This window comes from Gymnoscopelus microlampas (genome assembly GCF_963454915.1).
Source record: "Gymnoscopelus microlampas genome assembly, chromosome: 15".
Classification (NCBI taxonomy): Eukaryota; Metazoa; Chordata; class Actinopteri; order Myctophiformes; family Myctophidae; genus Gymnoscopelus; species Gymnoscopelus microlampas.
The window spans coordinates 10199319-10227223 of record NC_139952.1 but is presented as its reverse complement, the minus strand read 5'-3'; the positions used below and the strand labels follow the sequence as shown (position 1 = coordinate 10227223).

At 40.0% G+C, this 27905-nt stretch overlaps 1 protein-coding gene across 1 annotated transcript; it reads right to left on the bottom strand.

The window, feature by feature from the left end:
- Positions 1-10719: 10719 nt before the first annotated feature.
- On the bottom strand, positions 10720-23929 carry LOC311061512 (uncharacterized protein). Its single transcript, XM_084080171.1, has 8 exons — positions 23799-23929; positions 21172-21332; positions 18614-18708; positions 18336-18475; positions 12915-14728; positions 12128-12298; positions 11795-11886; positions 10720-11424 (listed from the first exon to the last, which is right to left on the bottom strand). The coding sequence occupies exons 1-7, from the start codon at positions 23833-23835 to the stop codon at positions 11836-11838; spliced, it is 2469 nt and encodes an 822-aa protein (XP_083936297.1). The 5' UTR covers positions 23836-23929; the 3' UTR covers positions 10720-11424; positions 11795-11835.
- Between the last annotated feature and the right edge of the window lie 3976 nt (positions 23930-27905).

The following is a 27905-nucleotide window of genomic DNA, read 5'->3' as shown; positions in this document are numbered from 1 at the left end:
TACATCAAATATATATCCTGGATATGGTTTTCATTGTTTTGTTTCATTGTCGTCGCAGATACAGTATCTGTTTATTGTATGTATTGCATTGTATTGTATTGCATTGTTTTCCGGTATACACCTGTTTACAGTTCCATCAGTTAAAACACCCGTCTGTCATCAATTCATCAAGCCTTTTCTTTTTTTTCCAATGTTAAAATACAGGACATACATACACAGAAGAAAAATAATACAAGAAACACGACACAACTATTTAAACTCTGGTCTCCTCTCCACTCATCACCACATCGTTGTACAGCTTGGCTGTTTCACAACCAGTAGGCCTACTTTGACTGCTCACTGTGTATCTCAGTATTACCTCTGTGACTTCAGTTATCCTTTCAAGTTATTCTCAGTGCTCCTTGCCTCTGACTCATTACCTGCTCTCCCCCTGCCATTGAACCATAATAACTCATGCTGCCGTGCGTGTATGCCTGCTCGCCTCCTCTCCGCTGATCCACACATGCTTCCATGCCACCTTCAAGCCTACCCCCCTCAACCCCGTCACTTGTAGTGAATAAATACTTTTTAGCATGACTCTCTGAGTTCATGTCTTCATTTTGTTCACCGGCATGGCTCTGTAAGAGCCGATATGTCTATAAATAGGTCTGTCTGTTTGTTTTGTCTGTCTCTGTGTTCGCAGTCTGTTTGTCCGTGTGTGGGCTAATCTTGCAAACCACTTGACCGATTAGCGCAAACTGGCATGCTGCCAGAAGGCCAAATAACTCCCTCCATCCATTAAAATGTTTGCGTTTTATAAATTATTTTATAATAATTGTACGTACGCAGGCTGACGTCGCAGGCTGACGTCACAGGCTGGCCACATGAAGCCTGCGTTCCACATGTGAGCTTCGCTTTTGTTAGACCGCGTATTGTTTCATCGCAAAAACAAACTTGTATGAGCATGCATGTGGTGCCAAAATCCACATGGCTTGTGCAAATCCCTCGCTATTTATGTGTAGCTTATCAGCTAAATTTGCTTTTAGTTGTTCACAGTGTTGATAAAAGCTGATAAGATCAATAAAGGAAGTGTTTACTCCACCTTCTGTTTATGACGCACGTCATACGGGAGGGAGCGGAGGGGAGGGGAGGAGGACACGACATTAGAACCTACAAGTGCTGTGGAAGGTGGTGACGTTGGCGAGCACACACCAGGGAGCTCTCTCCCGCATCTGCAGGACATTATACAGTATAGGAGGCTATACAGTATGACAGCAGGTGCTTGAGTAGGGCAAAGAGAATTATGAAGGACAAACATCTTCCTAGACTTGGACTTTTTGTGATGATATGAAATGGGAAGCACTGGAGGTCTCTCACAGGGGCTCAAGTTTTTTCCCCTCCGGCTGTCAGAGCCCTAAATGAGGACAAAAAAAACTAAAAGAATGGAGCAAAAAATAGCCAAAACAAAATAGTGAAACATAGTGACTTTCTTCTGATGTATAGTTACCTTCTGCTTCTTCTGCACATTTAACATTGCTGCTAAAGATATAAAAAAATAATGTATTTTGCCTCTGCTCTTGCACTTTTTTACACCGCTGCTAAAAGATAGTGGATACTGCACTTTGAGAGGTTTAGCATACTGCCGTTTTACCTCTATCTACCTTTTTTCTATCTCCTCCAGAATTATTACCTTCATTTTTATTCTTGTTTGATTACTATCTTGTGTTGTATCGTTGTGTTAGCACAGTTCTGCGGAACATGTTCCACCAACATTTTGCTGCTTGTACTTGTACTAGAAGTTCGGGCCGCGAACGTCTAGCGTGACGCGTCGTTCACTTTGCAGTGCCACCTTACAGGCACCTGACAGTGTGAGAGAGAGTTTTGTGCTCTCCTAAATCCACGGCAGGCTTTGAAAGTACCCACTTCAGAAAGAGGTGAGGTGCATCACCTCTCCAATGACCAAAACCCACTATGGAAGCCGTCGAACTGGTGCGATCTGACGGCATCCTAGAATTTATAGGTACGTGATGTCAGATTACGTCACACTGGCGTGATGTCAGATTACGTCACACTGGCCACATACAACGTTCGTACATACTGACAACCGACATGGCGCAGGATTCAAATTGTATATATATACTAGAAGTTCGGGCCGCTACGCGGCCCGAACGTCTAGCGTGACGCGTCGTTCACTTTGCAGTGCCACCTTACAGGCACCTCACAGTGTGAGAGAGAGTTTTGTGCTCTCCTAAATCCACGGCAGGCTTTGAAAGTACCCACTTCAGAAAGAGGTGACGTGCATCACCTCTCCAATGACCAAAACCCACTTTGTGATTACTCAGACCTGGTATGGCAGACCTGTGGGGAGTGTGCAGTGGTGTACAATGTGAAAAGATAGTTGAAATCGCAGGAGATGAAGTTAGCAGTTTATTTGTGTAAATAGTCAGGTTCACTATGTAAAACAATATACCTTCGTTCAAAATTTGTGGAGATTAGCAAAACTATACATTTTTTTTATCTTCAGAACATGGGGAATCCAAAAATCTATGTTTGCATTTGCACACACACCTGCATGTCCGCCATATTGGACGTTCAAAATGGCCGCCATAAAATATATAATTTTTGCTATCTTGGCTTCTAGACGACATAGACAGTTAATTAAATATGCTAATCCTATGTTTTCTGGGTCAAGGAATCCAATAGAGACCTAAAGGATAGTGCACAGGGACTTGCAGCAGCGCCCCCTAGGGGATGGCCATGGAAATGCAGGTTGACTATGTTAGAAAATATACTTTTGTTACGAATTTTTGATTAGCAAAACTATAACACTTTTGGAATCTTCAGAGCATGGGGAATCCAAAAATCCTTGTTTGCATTTGCACATATACCTGCATGGCCGCCATATTGCATGTTCATTATGGACCACATAAAATATATAAGTCTAATTTGTGCTACGTTGGATTCTAGACAACCAACCTTAATTAAATATGTTTTCCAGGTCAAGGAGTCCAATACAGACCTCAATGTAGTTCTCAGGATTATAGAAAAGCAAGAAAACAAATGTAAATGTAAAACATAGTGTTTATTTGTGTAGTATCAACACATCATTGACTTTACAGGTTTACAGGTGTAAAGAAATGGGTGGAAAAACCCTTTGTTTCTGTTGTTTTCAAAGAGAAGAAAAGAAAAGAAGAGGGGGGGTAAGGGAGAGCAAGGAGATCTAACAGTAATAGAACACATGTCAAGGATATACAGGTGGCATAAACCAACAGATACAGTATGTACATGAGGTTAGACATAAGGCGAAAGGGCCTACTCTGTGTGGAGTTTGCATGTTCTCCCGTGTCTCCTAGGGTAGTTAATACCCTCACAAAAACATGTAGTAATCCTGGTCACTATACTGCCTCCCCCTGGTCAGCCGGGGCGCCTGATGGAGGGGAAGGGAACTGGTTGGAATAACGTGTTCCTTGCACACGCTACGTCCAACCAGGGAAACTCCCCCCTGTCAGGTGACAAGAAGGTCATTGGCTCTCATGCATTGAAGAAGGCATGAGCTCGGCCTTGGCCTCCCTAGGCTGGTGGGGGGAGTGTAGTGCCCAGGATCACTTAGCTAATTGGTACCGGGTGAAAAAAGGGTTACAGAATCGAGCGATAAAAATTAGGGAAAAAAAGCCACAAGGTGCAAGGAGGTGACACTTTGGTAGGTCTACATTAGCAGCAGGTATGATATTAGACATTAAGGTGCAAAAACAGTATGAACGATTGAACTATATACATACAATATCTACTAGATCTATCATTCAGGAATATTCTTTTACAGCTCGTCATCACTGTCTGGGGTGTCATTTTCAGCATTACAGACAGTCCGTGTCGTTTTCGCAGTCACTTCCACACAAACAAAGTTCTGTGCAAGCCAAGTTGTGTCCCCTGCATGAACTTCTCTGGGTTGTCCAATGGGTTTTGCACTGACATCTGACCACTAACAGAAACTAACAGAGGAAGGCGACCTAACACAGGAGGTGAATGATGTATTGGCCAACTTTGTATGATGTACTGCCCAAGGGGCATCCATATAACAAGCATTCCTGACCTAAGGTGGTATCTGTTTTGTAAACATCTGGCATAAAGCAGCAAGTTGCCTCCTACCGTTGGTGCCCTTGAGGAGAACATTGAACGTGTGCATGATCAAAGTAGGGTGTGGTGCCAAGCCACTGTGACGTGGCAGAGTCTTTTTGACCCACTCAAACATGGAGCCATGGTGAGATACTACCTACTACCACAAAGGTTCCTCCTGCACCACAGGCCATTGTAGAGTTGGTCAGATGTCAGTGCAAAACCCATTGTACAACCCAGAGATGTTCATGCAGGAGACAACTTGGCTTGCACAGAACTTTGTTTGGAAGTGACTGCGAAAACGACGCAGACTGTAATGCTGAAAATTACCCTCCTAACAGTGATGAAGGGCCGTAAAAGAATGATAGATGATATTGTATACAGTTCAATCTTATAACTTGTCAATACTGTTTTTGCAAGTTAATGTGTAATCTCATGTACATACCTGCTGCTAATGTAGACCTACCAAAGTGTCACCACCTTGCACCTTATGTCTAATCTCATGTACATACTGTATCTGTTGGTTTATGCCATTTGTATATCCTTGACATGTTTTCTATTACTGATAGATTGTTCTCCTTGCTCTCCCCGCCCTCTTCTTTTCTTCTCTTCTCTTTGAAAACAACAGAAACAATGGAGTTTTTCACCCATTTCTTTACATCTGTAAACCTGTGGTGTAATAAAGTCAATGATGTGTTGATATTACACAAATATAAAGACTATATTTTCCATTTACATTTGTTTTCTTGCTTTTATATAATAACTACATTGAGGTCTTTATTGGACTCCTTGACCTGGAAACATATTAACTAAGGTTGGTTGTCTAGAATCCAAGATAGCACAAATTAGGCTATATATTTTATGTCGTCCATATTGAACAATATGGTGGGCCATGCAGGTATCTGTGCAAATGCAAACAAGGATTTTTGGATTCCTCATGCTCTGAAGATTCCAAAAGTGTATATTTTTGCTAATCTAAACTTTTTAACGAGAATATATTGTTTAACATAGTAAACCTGAATTTCACTGGCCATCCCCTAGGTGGCGCTACTGCAAGTCCCTGTGCACAATCCTTTAGGTCTCTATTGGATTCCTTGACCCAGAAAACATTGGATTAGCATATTTAATCAACTTTCTATGTTGTTTAGAAGCCAAGATATCACAAATTATGTATTTTATGGTGGCCATTTTGAACGTCCAATATGGCGGACATGCAGGTGTCTGTGCAAATGCAAACATAGATTTTTGGATTTCCCATGTTCTGAAGATAAAAATAAAGTATTGTTTTGCTAATCTCCACAAATTTTGAACAAGAACACATAGTGAACCTGACTAAAAGGGTCGTCGGTGTGGGTTGTGTTGAGGATGGAAGCCGTCGAACTGGTGCATCCTACCTATTTATAGGTAGGATGTGATGTCATGCTGTCGAGAGATTACGTCACACTGGCGTGTCTCATCGTGATGTCACGACCGTGATGTCATATGACGTCACACTGGCCACATACAACGTTCGTACATACTGACAACCGACATGGCGCAGGATTCAAATTGTATATATATATATATATATATATATATAGATAGATAAGTAAGTGACAAATTAAACCCTTCTTGATTATTAAGTCTTGATTGAAGCATCTTCAATCTATTATTGGAATAAAGTTTAATCTCCCACATTTAGACTCATCAATCAACTTTCAATTATTGTACCATGTTTCAGAAATATACAAAGGACGAACAATGACTTCACAGTGAAGAATGAACGATAAAGATTTATAGTAAAGTCCACCGTATTAAAGGAAGTTAAATAAGAGGATTCTGCATCATGAACCAATATCAGTTCCAAAAAAAAAGTGTGTGTGTGTGTGTGTGTGTGTGTGTGTGTGTGTGTGTGTGTGTGTGTGTGTGTGTGTGTGTGTGTGTGTGTGTGTCTGTCTGTCTGTCTGTCTGTCTGTCTGTCTGTCTGTCTGTCTGTCTGTCTGTCTGTCTGTCTGTCTGTCTGTCTGTGTGTGTGTGTGTGTGTGTGTGTGTGTGTGTGTGTGTGTGTGTGTGTGTGTGTCTGTCTGTCTGTCTGTCTGTCTGTCTGTCTGTCTGTCTGTCTGTCTGTCTGTCTGTCTGTCTGTCTGTCTGTCTGTCTGTCTGTCTGTGTGTGTGTGTGTGTGTGTGTGTGTGTGTGTGTGTGTGTGTGTGTGTGTGTGTGTGTGTGTGTGTGTGTGTGTGTGTGTGTGTGTGTGTGTGTGTGTGTGTGTGTGTGTGTGTGTGTTTGCGTGCGTGCGCGCGCGCGCGCGCGTGCGTGCGTGTGTGTGCGTGCGTGCGTGCGTGTGTTTGCTTTGGATACACTGATTCTTCTAATGATATTTGGTTACACCTTGTATTGTGCACAGGCCCTTCAAAAGCTCTTAGTTTGTCCACTCCATTCTTTGTCCCTTTCTGTCATGTCTTCTGTTTGTAGAGGACCGATTAATAACTGTTAACAGTTCAAATAACACGCTGGACAATAGCCTTGAATGCTATTGTAGTATAACACACCTCAGCACTGGCTCATTCATGATTTATCTTTGTCATTTGCATTCTGATAAAGCGGTGAATTTCTTATATCAAGCCACAATAAAGTGTTCATTGAATGACTTGCGTGTGCAGTTCTGAACAGGGCTGCTTGCTCAGTATTGTCGCACCACAATGGACAATAGTGGCTTGGACTTAAATTAAAGGTTAAATGCCACTGTAATAATACTATTAAGTAAAGGCGTGACTAGTTTTCATTTTCCATTATACTCATGAAGTGAAACTTCGTTTTGATGTCACTCCTCCCTGGTTCCGGTCCATTGTTTCGACAAACACTAAGAGTAGCTTTATTCTAAAGCTTGGCTATGAAGCACTGTGGTAGTGGTGTTACAATACTCAAATACTATCTCTATCACGACACCCTCCCTATATAAAACCAGGAAAATAACTACATTTAGTCATGTACGGTATAAGTGCAATTGTGAGGTATGTTTCTTATACTTGAGTATTTCAATTTTCTCCTCTACATCTCAGAGGCAAATATTTTTACTCCATCACACTTATTTGACAGCTTTAGTTACTAGTTATTTTGCAGATTTAGATTATTAATACAAAACATACATTAAGTCACAAATAAAGATGTATCTATAGGTTAAGCTACCCAGCAGCACATAAAGTAAATGGTAAATTGTACATTTATATTATTGGAAGGCACCAACCTGCTCATTGGGAGCAGTTACGGTTCAGTGTCTTGCTCAACAAGGATACTTCAAAGGGTTCAGCCCCGCCTTTACCAGCTGCAACATTAAAGTGATTAACACAGGAATGCATGACTAATTACAATAATATAATATGTTTTGTGAAATAGACAATTTTGCCTAATGAGAAACGTTTGGTACTGAAGGTACAATTTTGAATTTTGAACTTTTACTTGTATCAGAGTATTTCGATATGAAATTGTGGTATTAAAACTTTTACTTGAATGAATCTTCTACCCCCCCCTCAGCTACGGGCCTATTGATTATCTGTTGACTTAAAAAGGTGGAGCTAAGGTGTGACCAAAAAAGAAAAGCTTTTTTTCTTTCTTTCTTTTTTCTCTTGTTGTGGTTCCCTTTTCTGTTCCTGTTCCTGTTTTCCCCTTTCCCTCTATGGCACGCTTCACAAACTAAATAACAAAACTGTTACATTATTAATGTGCCAAAAAAAAGCAATCAAGTTTAAAATTCAATTGAAACTTTTACTTGAGTAGAATAAAGATCTGAGCACTTCTTCCACTACTGATAAACTAGCGGGTTTATTCCAAAGCTTGCATGGCAGTGAATCACTGTGGGCTTTGTGGAGTATAATACTTAAATACTATCTCTACATCATGACCTATACAAAACAATGATACCATACACATACAGTACAATATGTAATATGTGGGTGTCATGAGAGATGAAAGGTTTTCATGTGAGTTATATAGAGTACATTACAACACGGTGAAATTCCCACTGTTCATTCATCAATTTTTACAAATTAAAATGGATGTGGTCAGCGAGAAGATCATTTTAGTTCATGTATCAGTTTGAAAAAATGCATTCACTCTGCTTTGAATTAAACTATTTATTTCAATGACCCATTTTATATATTTAAATGTAATGCATGGGCCATTATACTTTCAGAGTTTTTCCAGGGTTGGATTCTCTGAAAGGGATGGGGAAATCAATGCCTCTGCTTTTGATATCCCTATCTGGTCATTAATTTGCATGGCAGGTGGGGATATGTTTTATCCCTGCTTCTTGTCAGACTGAATTAAATGCATGCATTTCCTTTTGATATGTTTGATATGTATGGTAAAGGGATAGTACACGCTCAAAATAACTTTTTTTCAGGCGATTAGTCACCCCATGGAGACTTTCAATTCATGGATATTTTTTGTTTTTGTCGCATTCCTAAGCCAATAATTTGATGACCGGCAGAGGTTTCGGTAGGAGTCTCCTTTGTGTCTCCTACCGGAACCGCTGCCTACCGGTCCGCTGGGTCATCAAATTATTAGCTTAGGAATGCGACAAAATATCCATGAATTCAAGTCTCCATGGGGTTACTAATCGATCGAAAAAATACATATTTTGGGTGAACTGTCCCTTTAATACAATAATATCACAATTTGACAATTACAAAAAAAAAGGTTCAAGTCACGATGTGACACGTTTTCACCATGCAGCTATGGTCCATGTGATAGAGAGGTGCGGCCCCTGTTATGATTAATACTTAAATGTTTGCTTTTAATAAGCCATCCATCCACATGCACACATCAGATGAAGGATGTTGATGAGGTGCTGTCAGTCACACCTCATTCAGTGTGTTATGGGTGGTACCACTAATGACCTGTCACCTGTCACTGGAACACCGTTGCCATGGGGGAAAATAAATAAACACTAACATGCCCCCCCTCCCTCTTTTTCCATATTAAAGGGATAGGTCACTCACCCCCAAAATGACGTTGTTTCTATCGATTAGTCACCCCATGGACACTTGAATTCATGGCTATGTTTTCGTCTTTGTCTCATTCCTAAGCCAATCATTTGACTTTGTGTCTCCTACCAGAACCGCTAGGAGACTCCGGTAGGAGACTCAAAGTGTCAACTCTGTTTCTCCTACCGGAACCGCTGTCTACCGGTCCGCTGGTCATCAAATTATTGGCTTGGGAATGCGACAAAAACAAGAAAATATCCATGAATTCAAGTCTCCATGGGGTAACTAATCGATAGAAATAGTGGTCAGACTCAGAACACACTGGGACACTAGCTGGAGCCCTCCAATATCATTTTGACTATGCATGCGCCTCATGGTACTTTAGCACCACAAAGGCATAAAAGCAAAGCTCAGACCCCTCAAAACAAACTGGTCAGGATAACTTCTAGGCCTTACACCCAGAACTCACCTAACGCCTGCTCATTATGCTAGGGTGGGATGGCTCAGGGTAGAGGATAGAATAAAGCAATTAGCAATGGACCTGGTCTTCAAGATACACAAGGAAACATGTACCTGTCAGACTACTTCAATAACGTGAAAGACCCAACACACAACGCCAGATTTGGCACAAACATTCGTTCTATTGCTATGCCACCAAAATGTGGAATGCCCTTCCAACAAACATTGTCTGCAATTTGTAAATGGTCGTTGAAAAGCCCATAAGCTTAACATCCGAGATGACCCCACCCCCCACCCAAATGTTTACTGTATATACGTTCTACTACGTTCTAATAGGTTGCTACTAGTGTTGATTATGTCTTGTTTATTATTTGTATATTATTGTATGTCTTTAAATTTCTTAATGAATTGAATACATAGGACCACAATGGAAACAAGGGCTTTTTGTACTATCCTTTTGACAATCATTGTAAATCGTACTCTGTACTAATTGCAAATGATAATAAAGTATTCAATCAATCAATCAATCAAAACATTTTATATCAAATGTTACGTTCTTCAGGTTGAGCCGAATGAGCACTGGTACTGCATTTTGACAACAGATTTCCTTGGAAACCAATACAAATGTACATCAGCTGCCTTTTTAAAACGCTGTTTATTTACTGTTCGGTGTTGTAACGTGTTGTCAAAACATGCTTGTATGTCTGTCATCATGAATCACGTCATTATTTAGGACGGTTAACCATTCAGTGTACAGTAAATAGAGATGACTATAAAGTTGGGCTTGACTGTATGGGAATGCTTCCTGCTACAGCAATAGAATACAAGCATAAGAACATGAAATATGCATGATAAAACATGCCTGGAGCATTACACAACCTACTGTAATGCAGGTGGAGGCTGGGCTGGAGGAGGTTTTGATTGATTGATTGATTGATTGATTGATTGATTGATTGATTGATTGATTGATTGATTGAGTGATTGATTGATTGATTGATTGATTCATTCATTCATTCATTCATTCATTCATTCATTCATTCATTCATTCATTCATTCATTCATTGACCAAATATTTGTAAATATCTGACAAAAGGATAAAACACAAAAAGCTTGAGCACTTATTTTCATTGTTGTCATTTGAGTGCAAATGTGTGTAAACTGAATACCATGCAATGTTTTATTTTATTTATTTATTTTTGTATTTATTTATGTCAATGTACTAGACAAGTAAAATAGCAAAGAACATTAATGGTATACTGTAAATGGAACATGTTACAACTCGACTAGTTGAAGATACAGATAGCAGCAGCAGCAGTAGGAACAGCAGCAGCAGCAATACACATCAATATACACATACTGTAGCTTAAAAAGTGTAGGTGAGCCTCTTAACTTACACTCTATACACGATATATAGAATTTTACATTCTTTATATTTTATGACATTAACTAGCCTCTTAAATATGAACATTAATTACAACTAGCATACATAATGTAGTAATGTTACATTTCTACTTTGTAGATGTATGAAATATGTACTGTATATCTATCTATATGACTGCAGATTTACAACTCCTATGATACATTACATGAAACACATATTAATAAATAAACTGTCAAACCATCCATGGCAATGACTTAATTCGTGGATTGAACAATAGCATACATTTTACCACTGAAATCATATAGACTTAATTGACTGCAGTCCCAGAGGGCGAGGTTAGTTAGTTCCTTAAACACCAAATTTCTTGGCCGAAAACAGTCGATCTACAAACGCACATCGCCTTGCAAATGTTCGCTCCAGAATAGAGACGCTAGCGTTCGTCAGGTTAAACTATTCCAATACATGATCCACAGCAGATCTTTGACTTTTAATTGGAGCTCTGTCTTCTTTACCGGTGTTAGACTGGTCACCTGAAAAGAGAAACACATTGTTACCTTGCTAAAATAATGGCCTAATTTTTTTTCTTCAGAAAACACAAAAAACTTAACCAAAACAAACAACATGATATTATTAAACATTTCACCTAAAAGGTTCATAACAATAGGCCTAGATGACTATTGACATACAAATAACGCTGTCTGTCAACGAATTGGTGACCTTCTGAATTCCAGACAGCCTCTCTATCCACTAAGGAAATAAATTCCCTCAAGACGTTATTGAGATGCACTCAGGAGAATAGGAAAGACAGACGGACGAATGAACACACAGACCGACGACGGATGAAAAAAAAATAACACAATGCCTCCAGCCACTGCAGAAATGCCTAAATAACAATCTCACCTGCTGCTGTTATTGTTGTGGCCCCCGCTGGTAGCTCCATCTCAGGGGTTGACTGCATAGAAACCTGATTTGTTCCTCTTGGGAGCGTCACCCTGTTTCCAGAAGATTCACACCTCAAACTGTGAGACCGTTCATCATCAAAACGAATTCAACAAAGAACCATAACTGAGTTTTACACTATTGTCTTTTACAGTATTTTCAACATATACAGTTCAATAGATAAAAAGTAATATAGCTGCACACAACCCTTTACTTTACAGTGTCTTTTACCATTTTTGTTGAACAGTATTGCATTGGTATAAAATGGGAATTATAGGCATAAGCCATGCTTACAATGATGAGGGGTGTTTGTCCTGGCGATGGCGTTGGTCTGTTTGGCGCTGGCGAGCGGGGGGAGTATTCTGGCAGAGAGTCCTGAGGAGGCGCTTTTCTCTCGTTATAAATCGGATCCCCAGTGTTATCCATGTAGTCACCGTTTGTCCTTACACAGCACCAGCGAATCACCTGGAACATCAAACAATACGAACAATTATTATAAAGTTTCCACGTCATGAAACTGTACACAAATTAAACGCACCAGGGACAGGTGTACTGAATGACAACCACTGTCCACGACCAAATGAGATCACAGGAAAACGGCCAACACAGCATTGTTGCGCTTCCGTGGCCACTTATCAAAGAAACACAAGAGAGGCTGCGATAATAAAACACACAGCAATGCAAGTGCATACATACTGTAATATGATCCTCATGACACGAAACACACAACAACGTTAGCACAGACATTCTTCTAATACCAGAGCAAGCTACCTACGCTAGGGCACAAAATGTGCTTTAGGTCTCACACACCCACACACACGCATGCACGCACACGCACGCACGCACGCACGCACGCACACACACACACACACACACACACACACACACACTGTCTTTTGACAACTCAACCTCTGTACCCGCACATTTGTCAAATGGCTTATACAGGTTCTTTGTATGCCAGCTGTGCTATATGGCACCTCAACTGCCCCAAAGAACTGCTTTTGTTTGTCACGTCAAGTTTTCATTTATTTTGTTATATTTAGGTCAAATTATCAAAGTGGGTGCATGTTTGATAACTTACCATCATGATGAATATAATGATGAGCAGCAACAGGATGGCAGAAGCTAGCACTAGCAGAGCAATGCCCCATCCAGGTACCCTGTCTGAATGCTCACTGCTTCCACCGTCTGGAGCGACGGCGGTGGTTTCCGTTAAAATGTCGTGGTGAGCATCTGTTGGGTGTCCAATGGGCTGGTTCGCCGTGGGGTTTCCTCCTCCGCTGGTCGGGTGAATGTTACTGCCATTTTTCTTTGAACTTGGCTTGGTGGTTGAAGCCAATGTCACGTCACCAAACGAGCCGTTTCTTGGGTTGGACGAAGATATTGGCACTGTAGAGGCATGGTTTGCATTTTTGGATGTAGACTCTGGGGTTGTGGTTGTAGTTTTGGTTTCTGGGGTTGTAGTTGTAGGGTCTCTGGTTGTTGCTGCAGTTTCCCGGGTTGCAGTTGGAGTTGTAGGGTCTGTGGTTGGAGTTGTAGGGTCTAGGGAGCCGTTTCTCGGGCTGGAGGAAGATATTGGCACTGAGGTTGTAGTTATAATGTCCAGGGTTGTGGTTGGATTTTTAGGGTCTGTTGTAATAGTTGTTGTTTCCTGGGTTGTGGTTGTAGCTTTAGGGTCTGTGGTTGTAGTTTCCCAGAGCATGTTTGTAGTTGGAGGGTCAGGGATTAGAGTTGTAGGGTCTAGGGAGACATTTCTTGGGTTGGAGGAAGAAACTGGCACTGGGGTTGTGGTTGCAATGTCTGGGGTTGTGGTTGCAATGTCCAGGGTTGTGGTTGGATTTTTAGGTTCTGTTGTTATAGTTGTAGTTTCCTGGGTTGTGGTTGTAGTTTTAGGGTCTGTGGTTGTAGTTGTAGGGTCTGTGGTTGTAGTTTCCCAGAGCGTGTTTGTAGTTGGAGGGTCTGGGGTTAGAGTTGTAGGGTCTAGGGAGCCGTTTCTTGTGTTGGAGGAAGATACTGGCACTGGGGTTGTGGTTGCAATGTCCGGGGTTGTGGTTCGATTTGTAGGTTCTGTTGTTATAATTGTAGTTTCCTGGGTTGTGGTTGTAGTTTTGGGGTCTGTGGTTGTAGTTTCCCAGAGCATGGTTGTAGTTGGAGGGTCTGGGGTTAGAGTTGTAGGGTCAAGGGAGATGTTTCTTGGGTTGGAGGACGATACTGACACTGGGGTTGTAGTTGTTATGTCTGGGGTTGTGATTGGAGTTGTAGGGTCTGTAGTTGGAGTTGTAATTTCCGTGGTTGTAGTTATAGTTGTAGGTGTAGGGGTTGTAGGTGTAGGGGTTGTGGTTGTAGTTTCCATGGTTGTAGTTGTAGGCTCTGTGGTTGTAGTTGTAGGGGTTGTGGTTGTAGTTGTAGGGTCTGTGGTTGTAGTTGTAGGGGTTGTGGTTGTAGTTGTAGGCTCTGTGGTTGTAGTTGTAGGGGTTGTGGTTGTAGTTGTAGGCTCTGTGGTTGTAGTTGTAGGGGTTGTGGTTGTAGTTGTACGGTCTGTGGTTGTAGTTGTAGGGGTTGTGGTTGTAGTTGTAGGGTCTGTGGTTGTAGTTGTAGGGGTTGTAGTTGTAGGGGTTGTGGTTGTAGTTATAGGGTCTGTGGTTGTAGTTGTAGGGGTTGTAGTTGTAGGGGTTGTGGTTGTAGTTGTAGGGTCTGTGGTTGTAGTTGTAGGGGTTGTAGTTTTAGGGGTTGTGGTTGTAGTTGTAGGGTCTGTGGTTGTAGTTGTAGTTGTAGGGGTTGTTGTAGTTGTAGGGGTTGTGGTTGTAGTAGTTGAGGTTGTAGTTGTAGGTGTTGTGGTTATGGTGGTAGTTGGAGGAACTGTTGTAGTCAGATGCGCAACTTTTGGTGGTGACGCTTTGAAAAAAAAAGATAGATAAGATTACATACGTACAAACTCAATATATTTAAACACACACCTATACTTGAAGAAAGAAACGAACTAGAAAAAGTGCTCCTCGGAGCACAAGTCTCCGCCAGGTCAGGTAGATTATTGTGGCCTCCTGGTGGTGCTATAATAGGCCAATGTGAAAAGGGTGCCATTTCTTCTTAGGCCTTGCACGGCAATCGGACACTGCATTCATGATTTGAGGCATTTTGTTCCAAAAATATGGTTTGCTAAATTAGACCTGCTGGTGGCGCTATAACAGGCCTATGTGAAAAGGGTGGCATTTCTTCCTCCTCCATGTGCGTGCAAAATTTCACGTAAATCGCACACTGCATTCACGATTTGAGGACTTTTGTTCAAAACGGACCTATCCTGCAAACTTTGGAAGCCAATGTTAGCCAAGTAGGATGGAATATGAAATATCGGACAAATCCATCTTGATCACATGACTATAGAGATACTGTGTACCGATTTGCGTGATTTTTGGACGGAATCTGAAGCAGTAAGAGCAAAACTTGTTTTACAAAACTCAAAGCTCTAAAAGGCATATGTGAAAAATGCAGGGTTTTCCTGGGCCAAGTGGGAATCTACGTGGAAAAATTCACGAAAATCGCATGCTGTGTTCATGATTTGAGGCATTTTGTTCGAAATGAACCAATCCTGCAGACTTTGGAAGCCAATTTTAGCCAATCAGGATGGAATATGGAAAATCAGACAGATCCGTGTTGATCACATGGCTATGGAGATACTGTGTACCAATTTGCGTGTTTTTTGGACAAAATCTGTAGGAGTAATATAAAAACATGTGTTTAGCAAAAGTCGGCCTCATGGTGGCGCTATGACAGGCTGATCTAAAAAATGTGGGGCAGAGGTTCTGCTGTGGCATCCAGGGAGTGTGTGTGCGCAGTTTTCACAGCGACCGGGTCAACGGTGGCGGAGATGTATACATGTATGTGTGTCTGGCCCACACCAACCCCTGTCAAAAACAAAAAGGGAAAACCTTTTTACAACCAAGGTTTATGTTTTAGATTGTAATTAAAGTAAATAAAAGATGAGTGTTAAAATGTTTTAATTTACTGCTCAGTGTAGTTTTAGCAATTTTGGCAATCTTTTTTTACAGTGGGTGGGGGCATTCTGTCCGGTGGCTAAATATGCCTTTTTTTACACAATAACCCAGTGTTTTCTTTATTATTATTCTAGCTATCTCTTCTAGCCCCCAATAACTCACATCTGGCCATCAAAGACGACAGGACCTTTTTTATTGTGTAAAAAAGGCATATTTAGCCACCGGACAGAATGCCCCCGCCCACTGTAAAAAATATTGCGAAAATTGCTAAAACTATAGAAAGCAGTAAATGAAAAAAAGAACACTCATCTTTAATTTACTTTAATTACAAGCTAAAATATAAACCTTGGTTGTAAAAAAAACAAAGTTGTCCTTTAATGCATCAAGTAAGCCTTGCCGAGGCCTGAGGCCCATAGGGCAGGAGCCTATCTCCTGTTTCCTAAGCGTGCGCAAGGCAGCTTGATGTACAAGTACACACCTTGGACATGACGCTAGTATGTCGCAGGGACATACCAATCCAACCCCTGATGCTGAGTGCTAAGCAGGAGGCAATGAGTAGCCTACCCTTTTTAGAGTCTTTGGTATGACCCGACCGGGGATCAAACCCCGACCTCCCAGTCTCAGGGCGAACACTCTAACCACTGGTATTGCATCAAGGAAGGCAATTATGTTTCTGCAACTGTCAAATAGGTCTACATGTATTCTAAGATAGATAGAGTCGAAGCCAAAGCTTTATTGTCTCCGCCAGGCCGAAAGGCACGGCGAGAGAGTATGTTTTACCCCCTGTCTGTCCGTCCGTCCGTCCGTGTGTCATTCTGTCATTTTGTGTACAGCTAATCTCCGGCACCGTTGGCTTGATCGCAGCCAAACTGTGCACACACACTCCCTGGATGCCAGAGCAGAACCTCTGCCCCACATTTTTCACATAGGCCTGTTATAGCGCCACCAGGAGGACGCTTTGTGCAAAATATATGTTTCGACAGTACTCTTACAGATTTTGACCAAAAATCATGCAAATCTATAGTCAGTATCTCTATAGTCATTAAACAAAACGAGTCTTTCAGATTTTTCATATTCCATCTTGATGGCTTCCAAAGTTTGTAGGAGTGCTCCGTTTTGAACAAAATGCCACAAATCATGAACTCAGCATGCAATTTCCATGACATTTTGCATGCACATTCCCATTAGGCCGAGGAAGAAATGCCACTTGAACATTTTCAAATCAGCCTCATGGTGGCGCTATAACAGGCCCATTTGTGTTTTTACCTATAACTGCACCGATCTGTGTAAAACTGTAAAACCGATCTGTGTATGCGCACTCCCTAGAGGTCAAGGAAAAACCTTTGCCCTGCATTTTTCACTTCTGCCTTTTATAGCGCCACCAGGAGGCCGACTTATGTAAAACATATTTCTTTATATTACTCCTACCGATTTTATCCAAATTTCACGCAAATCGGTACACATGATCTCTATAGTCATGTGATCAAGCCGGATCTGTTTCATTTTTCATATTCCATCCTGATTGGCTATAAGATTCACATCTAAAGTTTGCAGTAGTGGCTTGTTTTGAACAAAATGCCGCAAATCCTGAATGCAGTGTCCTATTGCCATGCAAGGCCTAAAAAGAAATGCCACCCTTTTAACATTGGCCTATTATAGCGCCACCAGGAGGCCACAATAACCTACCTGACCTGGCGGGGACCTGTGCTCCGAGGAGCACTTTTTCTAGTTGTTTTTTTTTACGGTTAACCATTAACTGTTAATATCAACCGGTTACCAATTTCTTAACGATTACCGGTTAACGGTTGGCCGTCACTAGCTGCTAAATGCATACTTTTCAAGCACACTGTAACAACCAAATAAATGGTTGGTTCTCAACTTATTTAGTTTCAACTTTCAAGAGTGCATTATTTCCTTGAGTGACCCTCAACACAGGATTTAAAGGTTTCATGACATGCTGGTTTTACAAAACATTCAAAACAAGTCTTTATCATGGTCCTTCAAACGTGTATTAAACGGGAATGCCAACCCCCAAGCCCCAATCTGTTCGCAGGTTGTGTGGCCCTCGGCTTGGTACCCTAAACATAATTTGGCCCTTGGGGAAAACTAATTGGGGAACCCTTAGGTGTTTGGTGGCCTTAAGTAGGCAACCCCAACCAATCATTGGAAGGGCTGATGATTGGCACCCAGCACTCAGCAGATAGGCAGCACCTGGAATTAACCACATCCACTCACAGACCCACTCTCTGACACAGACACACACACACACTCTGTCACACTCTGACACTCTTCCACAGACACACTCACACACGTAACACCCCCACCCTTAAAATCAAACATCTCACCTGATGCTTGTTAAATTTACTGGATTTACGAGGTTTACGAGATATAGAAATTTACGCCGATTTACGTTGACAGTACATACATATATACAGTATATACAGTATTTACGGTACATACATACATTCTCGCATCGCATACATACATACATACACAACATTTTTACTTACTTTCAGTAAAAGTTTCATTAACCTTCAGCTGGGGGTCTCTGGCGACATTGCGGAGGAATATATATTTGACGATGAACTTGTTTATTTGCACTTCGTCAAACATAATGGTGGCATTCGCTATGACACCAACTGATGCGTATCTGTGAATAATGGGAATGTTACAACAAGGGCGAAGCAAACAGGGTGGGTTACTGAACTGTAAAATAGATTTCCAACATGTACCAGTTTCTTGATTATTCTTAAAAGTATTGCTATGGTGTGTTGAAGAAGTACAGTACCTGAAGGTCATGTATGCAACTCCACCATAGGAGTCATGCGTTGGGCATACCGGCATGCTATCCTCTATCGTCTGACAATCGTACACTTTGTCGAGCTGCAAAATAGAACAAAATGTTATTCACTTTCACATTGTATAACTGCATTGAAAACATATCCAGTATAAGTCTTAATCAGAATCCAACAGATGTGTGTAATATGACATATATTTTAGCAAAATATTCCAGTTGTTGCAGCTCTGTCTGCTGGTGATTTTCTGCCATGCATTTCTGGTAAAGATGGGCTAGTAGCGTTCCTTTTCCCAGCACCGCGCTCTTGGCATCCAGTGTTTTTTTAGACAGAGCACCCTGGGCACCTCGAGTAGGAAATAATTCAAGTTTTGGAGAGGAGAGAAAAACTCGAACCCCCGTCCCCTTTTCCCTATGCGGAAGATGAAACAATCGACTGAAACAGACTTCAACACAACTGTATGAAAATACTGAATATTGTTAACAAAGTCTTAAACTAGCAGCTGTAGACATGAAATGAATCAAGATTGAGCAACTGTATGACCTATTTTTCACCTAAAATGCATGTATAGATTGTTCACAGACAAGACGGGTTGAGAGTGTCCATTTCCCCTCCCTGCCTGTCAGCTCTCCGGACAGGTTACTATATACAGTAGGCCTAGGTCTGCCTTTATCGAACATACAACTCCACGATGAATGTAGCCAATAGGATATCATTCTATTAGATAATAATTAGATTTATTGGCCGCATATCGGTATCGGCTGATATTTGCCTTGTTGACTGCCATCGGCATATCGGCAAAAAAGTCGACATTGGCCGATGGCAGTAGCCGATATTTATCTGTTGTTGGGATATATCAATATTGCGCTGTAGTCTACAAAGGTGAAGATTATTTGTAATGAAGATGCATTTGTTTCCGTGTTACAAAGGGAAACAACAAACTGACGAGAATAAAATAAACAAATATCTGAATCGGTATCGACTATCGGCTTAAAGGTAGGGTAAGTGATTTTCTTTTGTCAAAATAAGTGTTAAATAGCTCTATATTCTGATAGTACTCATTGCTATAGAGTGTTTGTTCAGTAACAGGAGTCTCCATGTCTCTCCAGCTCTTCAATAAACAGAAAATGCATTTTCAGGTCAGGATATCAATTTTATCCAATCGGGATAGAGAACTCAGTCAGGATACAGATTAAACAAGTGAAATTGGAAGTGATGACACTAAGAAATGAGCTGAACAAATTGGAACTGGAACGCTATAAAAACAAATCTGATAAATGGGTACTCTCTCCTGATTGGCTGAGATTTTGTCACCTACCAGACAATGTATTTTCTGTTTATTAAAGACCTGGAGAGACAGGCAGACTCCTGTGACTGAACAAACACTCTATAGCAAGAATTACTATCCGAATATAGCGCTTTAACCATTTAATACAAAACTTTTTTTTAACCAAAAAATATCACTTACCCTACTGCTGATAACTGTTATTTTAAACATCGGTATCGGCCCACATATCGGTGCATCCCTAATAATAATAGGTTTATTATACTGTTCTTGTTGAACTGAAAAAAGACAAGGTGAGGGTATACGTGAAACGTTTAGGGGAAGCATCTCGCTCAGTGCTCTGGACAGAATATCCACAAAATATAGAAAAACACTTAATGTGGACCTGGTCCCTTACACCAGTGGTTCTCGAGCCTTTTCATGTCAAGGACCCCCAAATTCACATGCATTTGCATTTGGCCACAGACCCCAAAACAAGATGTGTGTTGTTAAAATGTTATTTTCTAAATGCTATTTTCAAGTAGCCGATATAGCCGTATAGGGTTAAAGTGGTTCATTCATTTTACTGGGGACCCCCTGGAACCCCTTCAAAGACCCCTGGGGGTCCCCGGACCCCACTCTGAGAACCACTGCCTTACACAGTAAAGAGTTACCAATGGAGTTAAGTCCTGTTTTATACCTTTTCGTACAGCGGTATCTCAGAAAGAATTGCAAAAATAGCCCATCTCACAACGTGTCTGCATTGATCTGCTATTTTTGCTATTGATATGCTATTTCTACTTATTGTGTTTTTGTGGTGGAACATATCATGACATTTTTGAAAAACTTTGACAAATGTTTACCCATATCCCTAATTTTGGTTCCCAAAACAGGGCAAGCGGTTAAATGAACACTTTTTGAGGTATTTTTACTTTAGTATTTCCAATATTCTGTACTTTTACTTCTACTCCACTACATCTCAGAGGCTAATATTATACTTTTACTCCACTACAATTATTTGACAACTTTAGTTACTAGTTACTTTGTAGATTTAGATTTTATTTGAAAACTTGTGAAATGGGACATTCTGCATAAGGAGTACTTTCTACTTTTGGTGCTTTAAGTACATTTTGATACCAATACTTTTGTACTTTTACTCAAGTACATTTAGAATTTCTGACTTTTACTTGTAACAGAGTATTTCTACATTGCAGTATTGATACTTTTACTTAAGTAAAATATGTGAGTACTTTTTCCACCACTGATGGTATGGTTACTGTACCTTACCAGTTCACTGACTTCCCCGTACAGTTTCTCAAAGTATGTTGATGTGGGGTCCAACAGGGAGCTGTTGTAGAGCCTGTTGGTAATCTGCATGGGGATATAGTAGTTTCTCACGTCTGCCATGTGACGCACTGGCACTGCTGGAAAACTGTAACACACCAACCCTGTGGAGGGAGGGTAGATAGATAGATAGATAGATAGAGAGAGAGAGAGAGAGAGAGAGAGAGAGAGAGAGAGAGAGAGAGAGAGAGATGATTGATCGATCGATCGACCGACTGACTGACTGACTGACTGACTGACTGACTGACTGACTGACCGACTGACCGATTGATCGATTGATTTAATATCAATAATAGGGTTTCCTTACGCTGTACAACAGTGATACAAATCAGCTACCATCAGGTCAAACAAAAATACCTGTAATAACTGTCAACCTCTTTATTTACAAAGCACCCAGGATCCTTTGAATCCGAGATGTGTTGTGAGCTTGTTCCAGTGTTGTATGACACCTCAGACAGAACCCATTCCTGTATAGGGCTGCAAGTGCAACTACTGGTTAATCTACCGATTTCTTTCGCGATTAATCAAATATACATTATACTGTATATTTTATATGTTAAAGAAAGGAACCACACCAAGGTGTAAAAAAATTGGCTGCAGTCCAAAATAAATGATGCAAGACAGTGGCTTAGTCATGCATTCTCTTCTATTTTAAGCCCAACATAAAAGAGAATGCATAACTGAGCCAGTGTCTTCATCATATATTTTGGAATTCAGACATTTTTTCCACCTCTGTGTGGTTCCTTTCTTAGTCATTACTGTGGCTGAGCACACACTGCTTAGGAGAGCATCCAGAGGAAGCGCTTATGTTCCATATATACAGTATATATATATATCCTCCTTTATTCCCTCTAACAAAAAAAGGATGTTTTTTTTCGACCTCTCATACCAAATGTGTTGTAGCCTCCAAACAAAGTATCATTCAGTAATATGTAAAATGCATCATTTTGACACGCAGGTTAAAGGAAATCAGGAAAATAAAAGCCATTCAAGCACTTTTATTAGACAATCTTATTCAAGCCTTCTCGACACATTTACAGAGTGGGTACGTTTTAACAAGCGTGTGCTCAATGTGAGGAAAACAGTGTTTGTGTTGGACATTGCATGTTTCTCACTTGAGCAAGAAAACTATTGGATCTTCATGTATGTTATGTAGAGTTTAACATTTTTCCAAAGAAGTATTATAAATCAAGTAGCCCAAGCACTTTTACAAAGTCAGATGTCTTACTGCGTAGGGGAAATGCAGGGGAAGGTGAAATAAAGAGGCTGCAGATAGGATACCACATAAATGATAGAATAAAGCAGCTAGAATTGTATTAAAGGTAGGGTAAGTGATTTACTTTCGTTGAAATAAGTGTTCTATATTCTGATAGAACTCATTACAATAGAGTGTTTGTTCAGTAAAAGGAGTCTCCCATGTCTCTCCAACTCTTTATTAAAAAGAAAATGCATTTTCCAGTGCGCTCTCCTGATTGGCTTAAACTTTGTCACCTACCTGAAAATGTACTATATTCTGTTAACTAAAGAGCTGGAGAGACCCCTGTGACCAAACAAACTCTCTGTAGCAATGATTACTATCAGAATATAGTACTTCAACCTTTTTGACAGAAATCTGATTATGTTATTCCACATTTTAAACTTATAACCTAATACTTACATTTTCCCATTGATCAAAAACTTAAGTTACCTGCAACTATACAAATTTTATCCAAATTTCTTAAGAAAAAGGTAAGAATTATTTTAAATGGGCATTGGGCCTAATTGATATTTTATTTTTATTTTATTTCTATTTGAATCTTTGGCTTTTACATTTTAAATATTTGTTTTACTTAAAATATTATTGGCACAATGTATTTGTGTCTACTATATTCCACTGTGTTAAGTTTGTTTTGATTGATATTTTTATGTTCATGTTTTAATTCAGGACTCTTGGAAGAGTTGCCATTGGCTAAACGAGATCCAAATAAAGTCAAAGTCAAAGCCATTACAATGTATCATTATTGCTTTGAACCTACTATGTGTAAGTATGGGCCTATCCAATTGCTGTCTACAGGGTAGGGATTTCAGGGAGGCCACGAAGGCCATGGCCGTCGTTGCCCCTCAGTTTGGTCGAGTGCCCCTTAAAAAATGGCATGCCCTGGGGCCATAGTGGTCTTATGCCCCAGCTGACTGTACCACTTTCTCCTCTGTCTCTTTCTTGTCAATATGTAGACACCAGTGTCTCTTTCTTGTCATGTGTAGACACCAGTGTCTCTTTCTTGTCATGTGTAGACACCAGTGTCTTTTGTTGAGATTCTGAAACTCCCATGAGTCCCCATCTTTAAACCAATCCAGTAACTTTAATTGGTGCAGGGCTGGGCATGGATCAGATTGTAAATACCATATTTTTTTTAATTTGATTTCACTACAGAGGACAACACCAAAGGCCAAGTGGCCTTGCCCTTAAAATGACAAAATTCCAGGCCTGGCTGTCTATATGTATTTGTTAGCTTACTTCATCTGTTAAAGCAAACCATCCAATTCCAGAAACCCTGTTACAAAACAAAGAAGAATATGCACAATTATCTTACCTGAAATCAATAAGCATGTGAGCAGTGATGGTGCCATGCTGATGAGAGGTGTGCAGAATCACACTTGGCTAAAGGCTAAATACAGCCCCTTGGCAGATGTATATGTGATGTTATTTGACTAGTTTATCCTAGAGGAGATCGCATAGCGTTCCATCTCAAGGGTTTTATCCATGGGCATCATGGGCAGGTCCTATAATAAACACACCTCTGTTTTATTAACTTGTGATTCACTGATTACTGATTAGAAAGGCATGTTTGATTAATGTGCAGCCTACTGTATTTACTTTGGTTATTAAAAGAGTTTGTGAGTAAACAACGTCAATGCATTATCACCTGATCTGTAATAAAAGTACGTCCTGACAAGCCTGCGTCAAAGTGTAAATATTGACCGATAATGATCCATTTTTACATTTTTACACCAAATTAACTTGTACTGTGTATGCCAGTATGCCAAAACAACATATTTAGGTGATAACTAATGCAACTGAGGCAAAAACTCACTATTTACTGAAAATATTATATTATAAATATCATTGGGAGGTTGTCCATGGTAGAGAATATGTTAGTGCAACACTGAAGAAATGCAGTTGTAGGCTATATGAACTCACAGGAATCACACTTTTTTCAGTGACTATGAGGTGGAATATGTAGTTGAAGCAATTACTGTATCCACATCATTTGTGGAGGTGTATTTATTGTAGGCCTAGTAGAGGTTTGGGCCGCACGGCACATCTAGAGTTCGGGCCGCTACACGGCCCTCACACCTACGTCGCACCGCTGATCCGACTGATATGTTAGAGTCATAGTGTTGGGGGCTTTGTCAGAGAAGTGAGAGAACCCGCTGTAGCCATCTGTCTGTGTCCCTTTTGTGCCCATATATGGAGATATCTGTATCTGTCAGTCCCTTTTTTTGCCCATATATGAAGATCCCTGATGTCATTAGTATATGCCCATACCCTGTATGGCATGGGCATTATGGTCGGATTGACAAATGGATATCCGAGCACTCGGCAGCCGGCGCCGCACTCCCTCGAGTCCTTGCCGATGTGCACAATGGGAAAAGCAGTCGGATCTGGCTCTGGAGAACCGGATCTCCCATTTATGCCTATATGAGCATATCGGGTTTTGCTTATATGGTTATGTCTGAGTCATAGTGACATGCCTATATGTGATGTGTATCGGGTTTGTTTATGGTTACTTATGTCAGAGTGACGTGGTCCGCACGCCGGCCGGCCCACTCTCCCATTAGCCAATTTTAATATAGGATGTGGTTGTCACTGAAAAGGTCTATTCTGTCCTATCCTATTTAATAGAATAGTAGGCCTACTATATAGAATAGTTTAGTCATGGAAGTATATCATACATATTATGTACTATGCATTTTCATTTAATTTAATGCAATATCATTTAATAACATACTAATGTAAAGTATTAGATAATGTTATGTCATTGTGTCATGTATTCTGTGTAAGTGGAAATGATTAAGCTAGAAAAAAGAGAGAAAAAATAATATAATTATAAATATCAAATAAAATACAATACAACAACTAACCCATTGTAGGGGCATATAGGCCCTCATTGCTTGACTGATACCAACACATTAGCCACAGTCCAACCTACTTAATTTAATTACAGTAAAACTTAATTGAATTACCGACCTGAAAACAACCTAATTATCCACCTGAAACAAGGTCTCAATACCAGGAGTGAGATCAGTGCAGCCTACAGAAGACCAATGATGACATTTGTAGGAACTGAACTGTCCATAGCCCACTAATGAGACACAGAGTGACTCTGAGTAGACAGAAATGGTGCCATCTTAAAATGAGCATCAGTGAGGACCAATTATATGAAGAAGATAAGATTGAAAATGGGTGACAAGCTCTTTTAATATGACGACCATGAAACAATTACTACCCCCTTGAAAACTTATTTTGTGAGTTCTAAGAAAATCAAATGCGATATGTTTGGTGCATATAGCACTGGTCCATTTGGTTCACTTTGTACACTCTCAGAGTTAAATTAACAAACAGGATTTAATTTTAAATTTAGTAATCTGCTCAATAAGCCCTGAACTTTCTTAGAAGACTGCTGGAAGTTCAGACATGACAGACAGCCATTTCAGAACATGACAGTCAGAGTGAAACTCGTGGTATATGACAGCATTTGAGGATGTTTTATAATGGATGTTTTGCTAAAATTATCTTAATTGACCTGGCAAGGAGAATTAGGTGATTAAGTGATTAATGTCTGAAGTTATTATGGGACATTCATCACCCATATAGCCCATTCCATTTGGTATGCTATTATTAAATGATGTTTCCATTATTTAGTGTCATGATTTATGAAGATCTTCCTATTCCTGGGTTGGTTTGGTTAGTTATGTTCTTATTTGTTATTAATGACTATAGTTTTACAGTCTTCCATGGTCCTTTTGTATAAAACGACAAATGCACTTTTTTTCTGTGTTTTGTCAATAAAGAAATATTATTACTAAACAAAGGACAAAACGTCTGACTAACTGCACAAAACTGTTCTGCGGTCCTTTTCGCCCTCATGTGGACAATTTGAATATTACAAGTGAGGTGCTCGTCTTGTTAATACTACAATTATACTATTTCATTCCAATTAACTCTTTTTTGGACCGAATATTATTATTACAGTTTATGTTATTTCTCACACGTTTCCATAGATATCTCCTCAATTGAGGATAATACATTCACATTATGTTTATGTTTTTTGATTTTTTTTCAGTAACTCAGTATATTTACTCACATACTGTTGTACTGTAATTTTGAGGTATATATTTTTTTTACTTTACTGGAGTATTTCCTATTTTCAGTACTTTTACTCCACTACATCATCTCAGAGGCAATTAAATATTATACTTTTACTCCATTACAATTATTTGACAACTTTAGTTAGCTACTCTGGAGATTTTGATTATACAAAACATACATAAACCACAAATCAGCGCTACATACATTTTGGCCATTTGAAAATAGTTCACTTTATTTTTCAAAAGATTTTTAAGCATTTTGTACATTTGAAAACTTGTGAAATGGAACATGTTCTGCATAATAAGGAGTACTTTCTACTTTTGGTACTTTAAGTACATTTTTATACCAATACTTTTGTACTTTTACTCAAGTAAAATATTTGAGTACTTTTTCCACCACTGTTTTTTTAAATATACATTGTAATGCATTGCAATGCATTTGATGCCTAAATGGTAATTGTATAATCATGTATGCATTGCATTGCAATGCATTTTTGATACACTGTAATTTATAGCAATGCATTTCGGTGATACCTGTATAACATGTATTTAAATCAAATGTGTGCATTGCAATTACAATGCGCTTGCCTTTCCCAATGCCCAGATTTGGCACAAACAAGGGAATTAACTCGTTCTCATGCTATGCAACAAAATGTGGAATGCCCTACCGAAAGGAGTAAAGGGGTGTAAAACCCTACCCACTTTCAAAAACTGCCCTAAAAAAAACAGCTTCAGGAGGCTGCAATTCCAAACTGACCCCTGTCAGAGTCTTATAATAAAATAAAATAAAATCTCCTAGATTCTGACAGTCCAATGTTGGCAGCCCATTTCTGCCAATAATCATATTCTTGGAGACACACATCAGGGGTTTTTGCCGGGTCAAACAAGGGAATCACGTGACGGTGATCCCCTTCCCCTATTCGTTCACACTAGGACATGACGTAGGCCTATGTGTATAGGCAGAATAATTGTGTTGTAAAAACTAATAGGCTCTATGCACAGCAGCCATATTGATATTGGAAAGAAATTGGGCCTCTTCTTACTTCCTTCACAGGTGTTACCATTACCAACGATACTAATGAAGGCTCTAGTCTGTTCCATTCTGGTCAGGGTGCTGATATCATGCATGTTGGCTCACTAGAGCCAACCCTTACCCTTACGAGTCCATTTGGTTCTATTTTGTACACTCTCAGAGTTATGGGGGTCCTTGAAAATAAGACAACCACTCTGCTACACTAAATGGAACAGAGCCTTAGTTAGTATTATTGGTAAGACCTGTGAAGGAAGTAAGGAAGGGGCCCAATTCACTCCCAATATGGCTGCTAATG

Coding starts and splice junctions, on each gene's coding strand:
- LOC311061512 (XM_084080171.1), bottom strand. CDS start 23,835: ATGGCACCATCACTGCTCACATGCTTATTGATTTCAG. Junction 21,333..23,798: donor CACATGCTTATTGATTTCAG/GTAAGATAATTG, acceptor CTCCCTCCACAG/GGTTGGTGTGTTACAGTTTT. Junction 12,299..12,914: donor TCATTATATTCATCATGATG/GTAAGTTATCAA, acceptor TTGATGTTCCAG/GTGATTCGCTGGTGCTGTGT.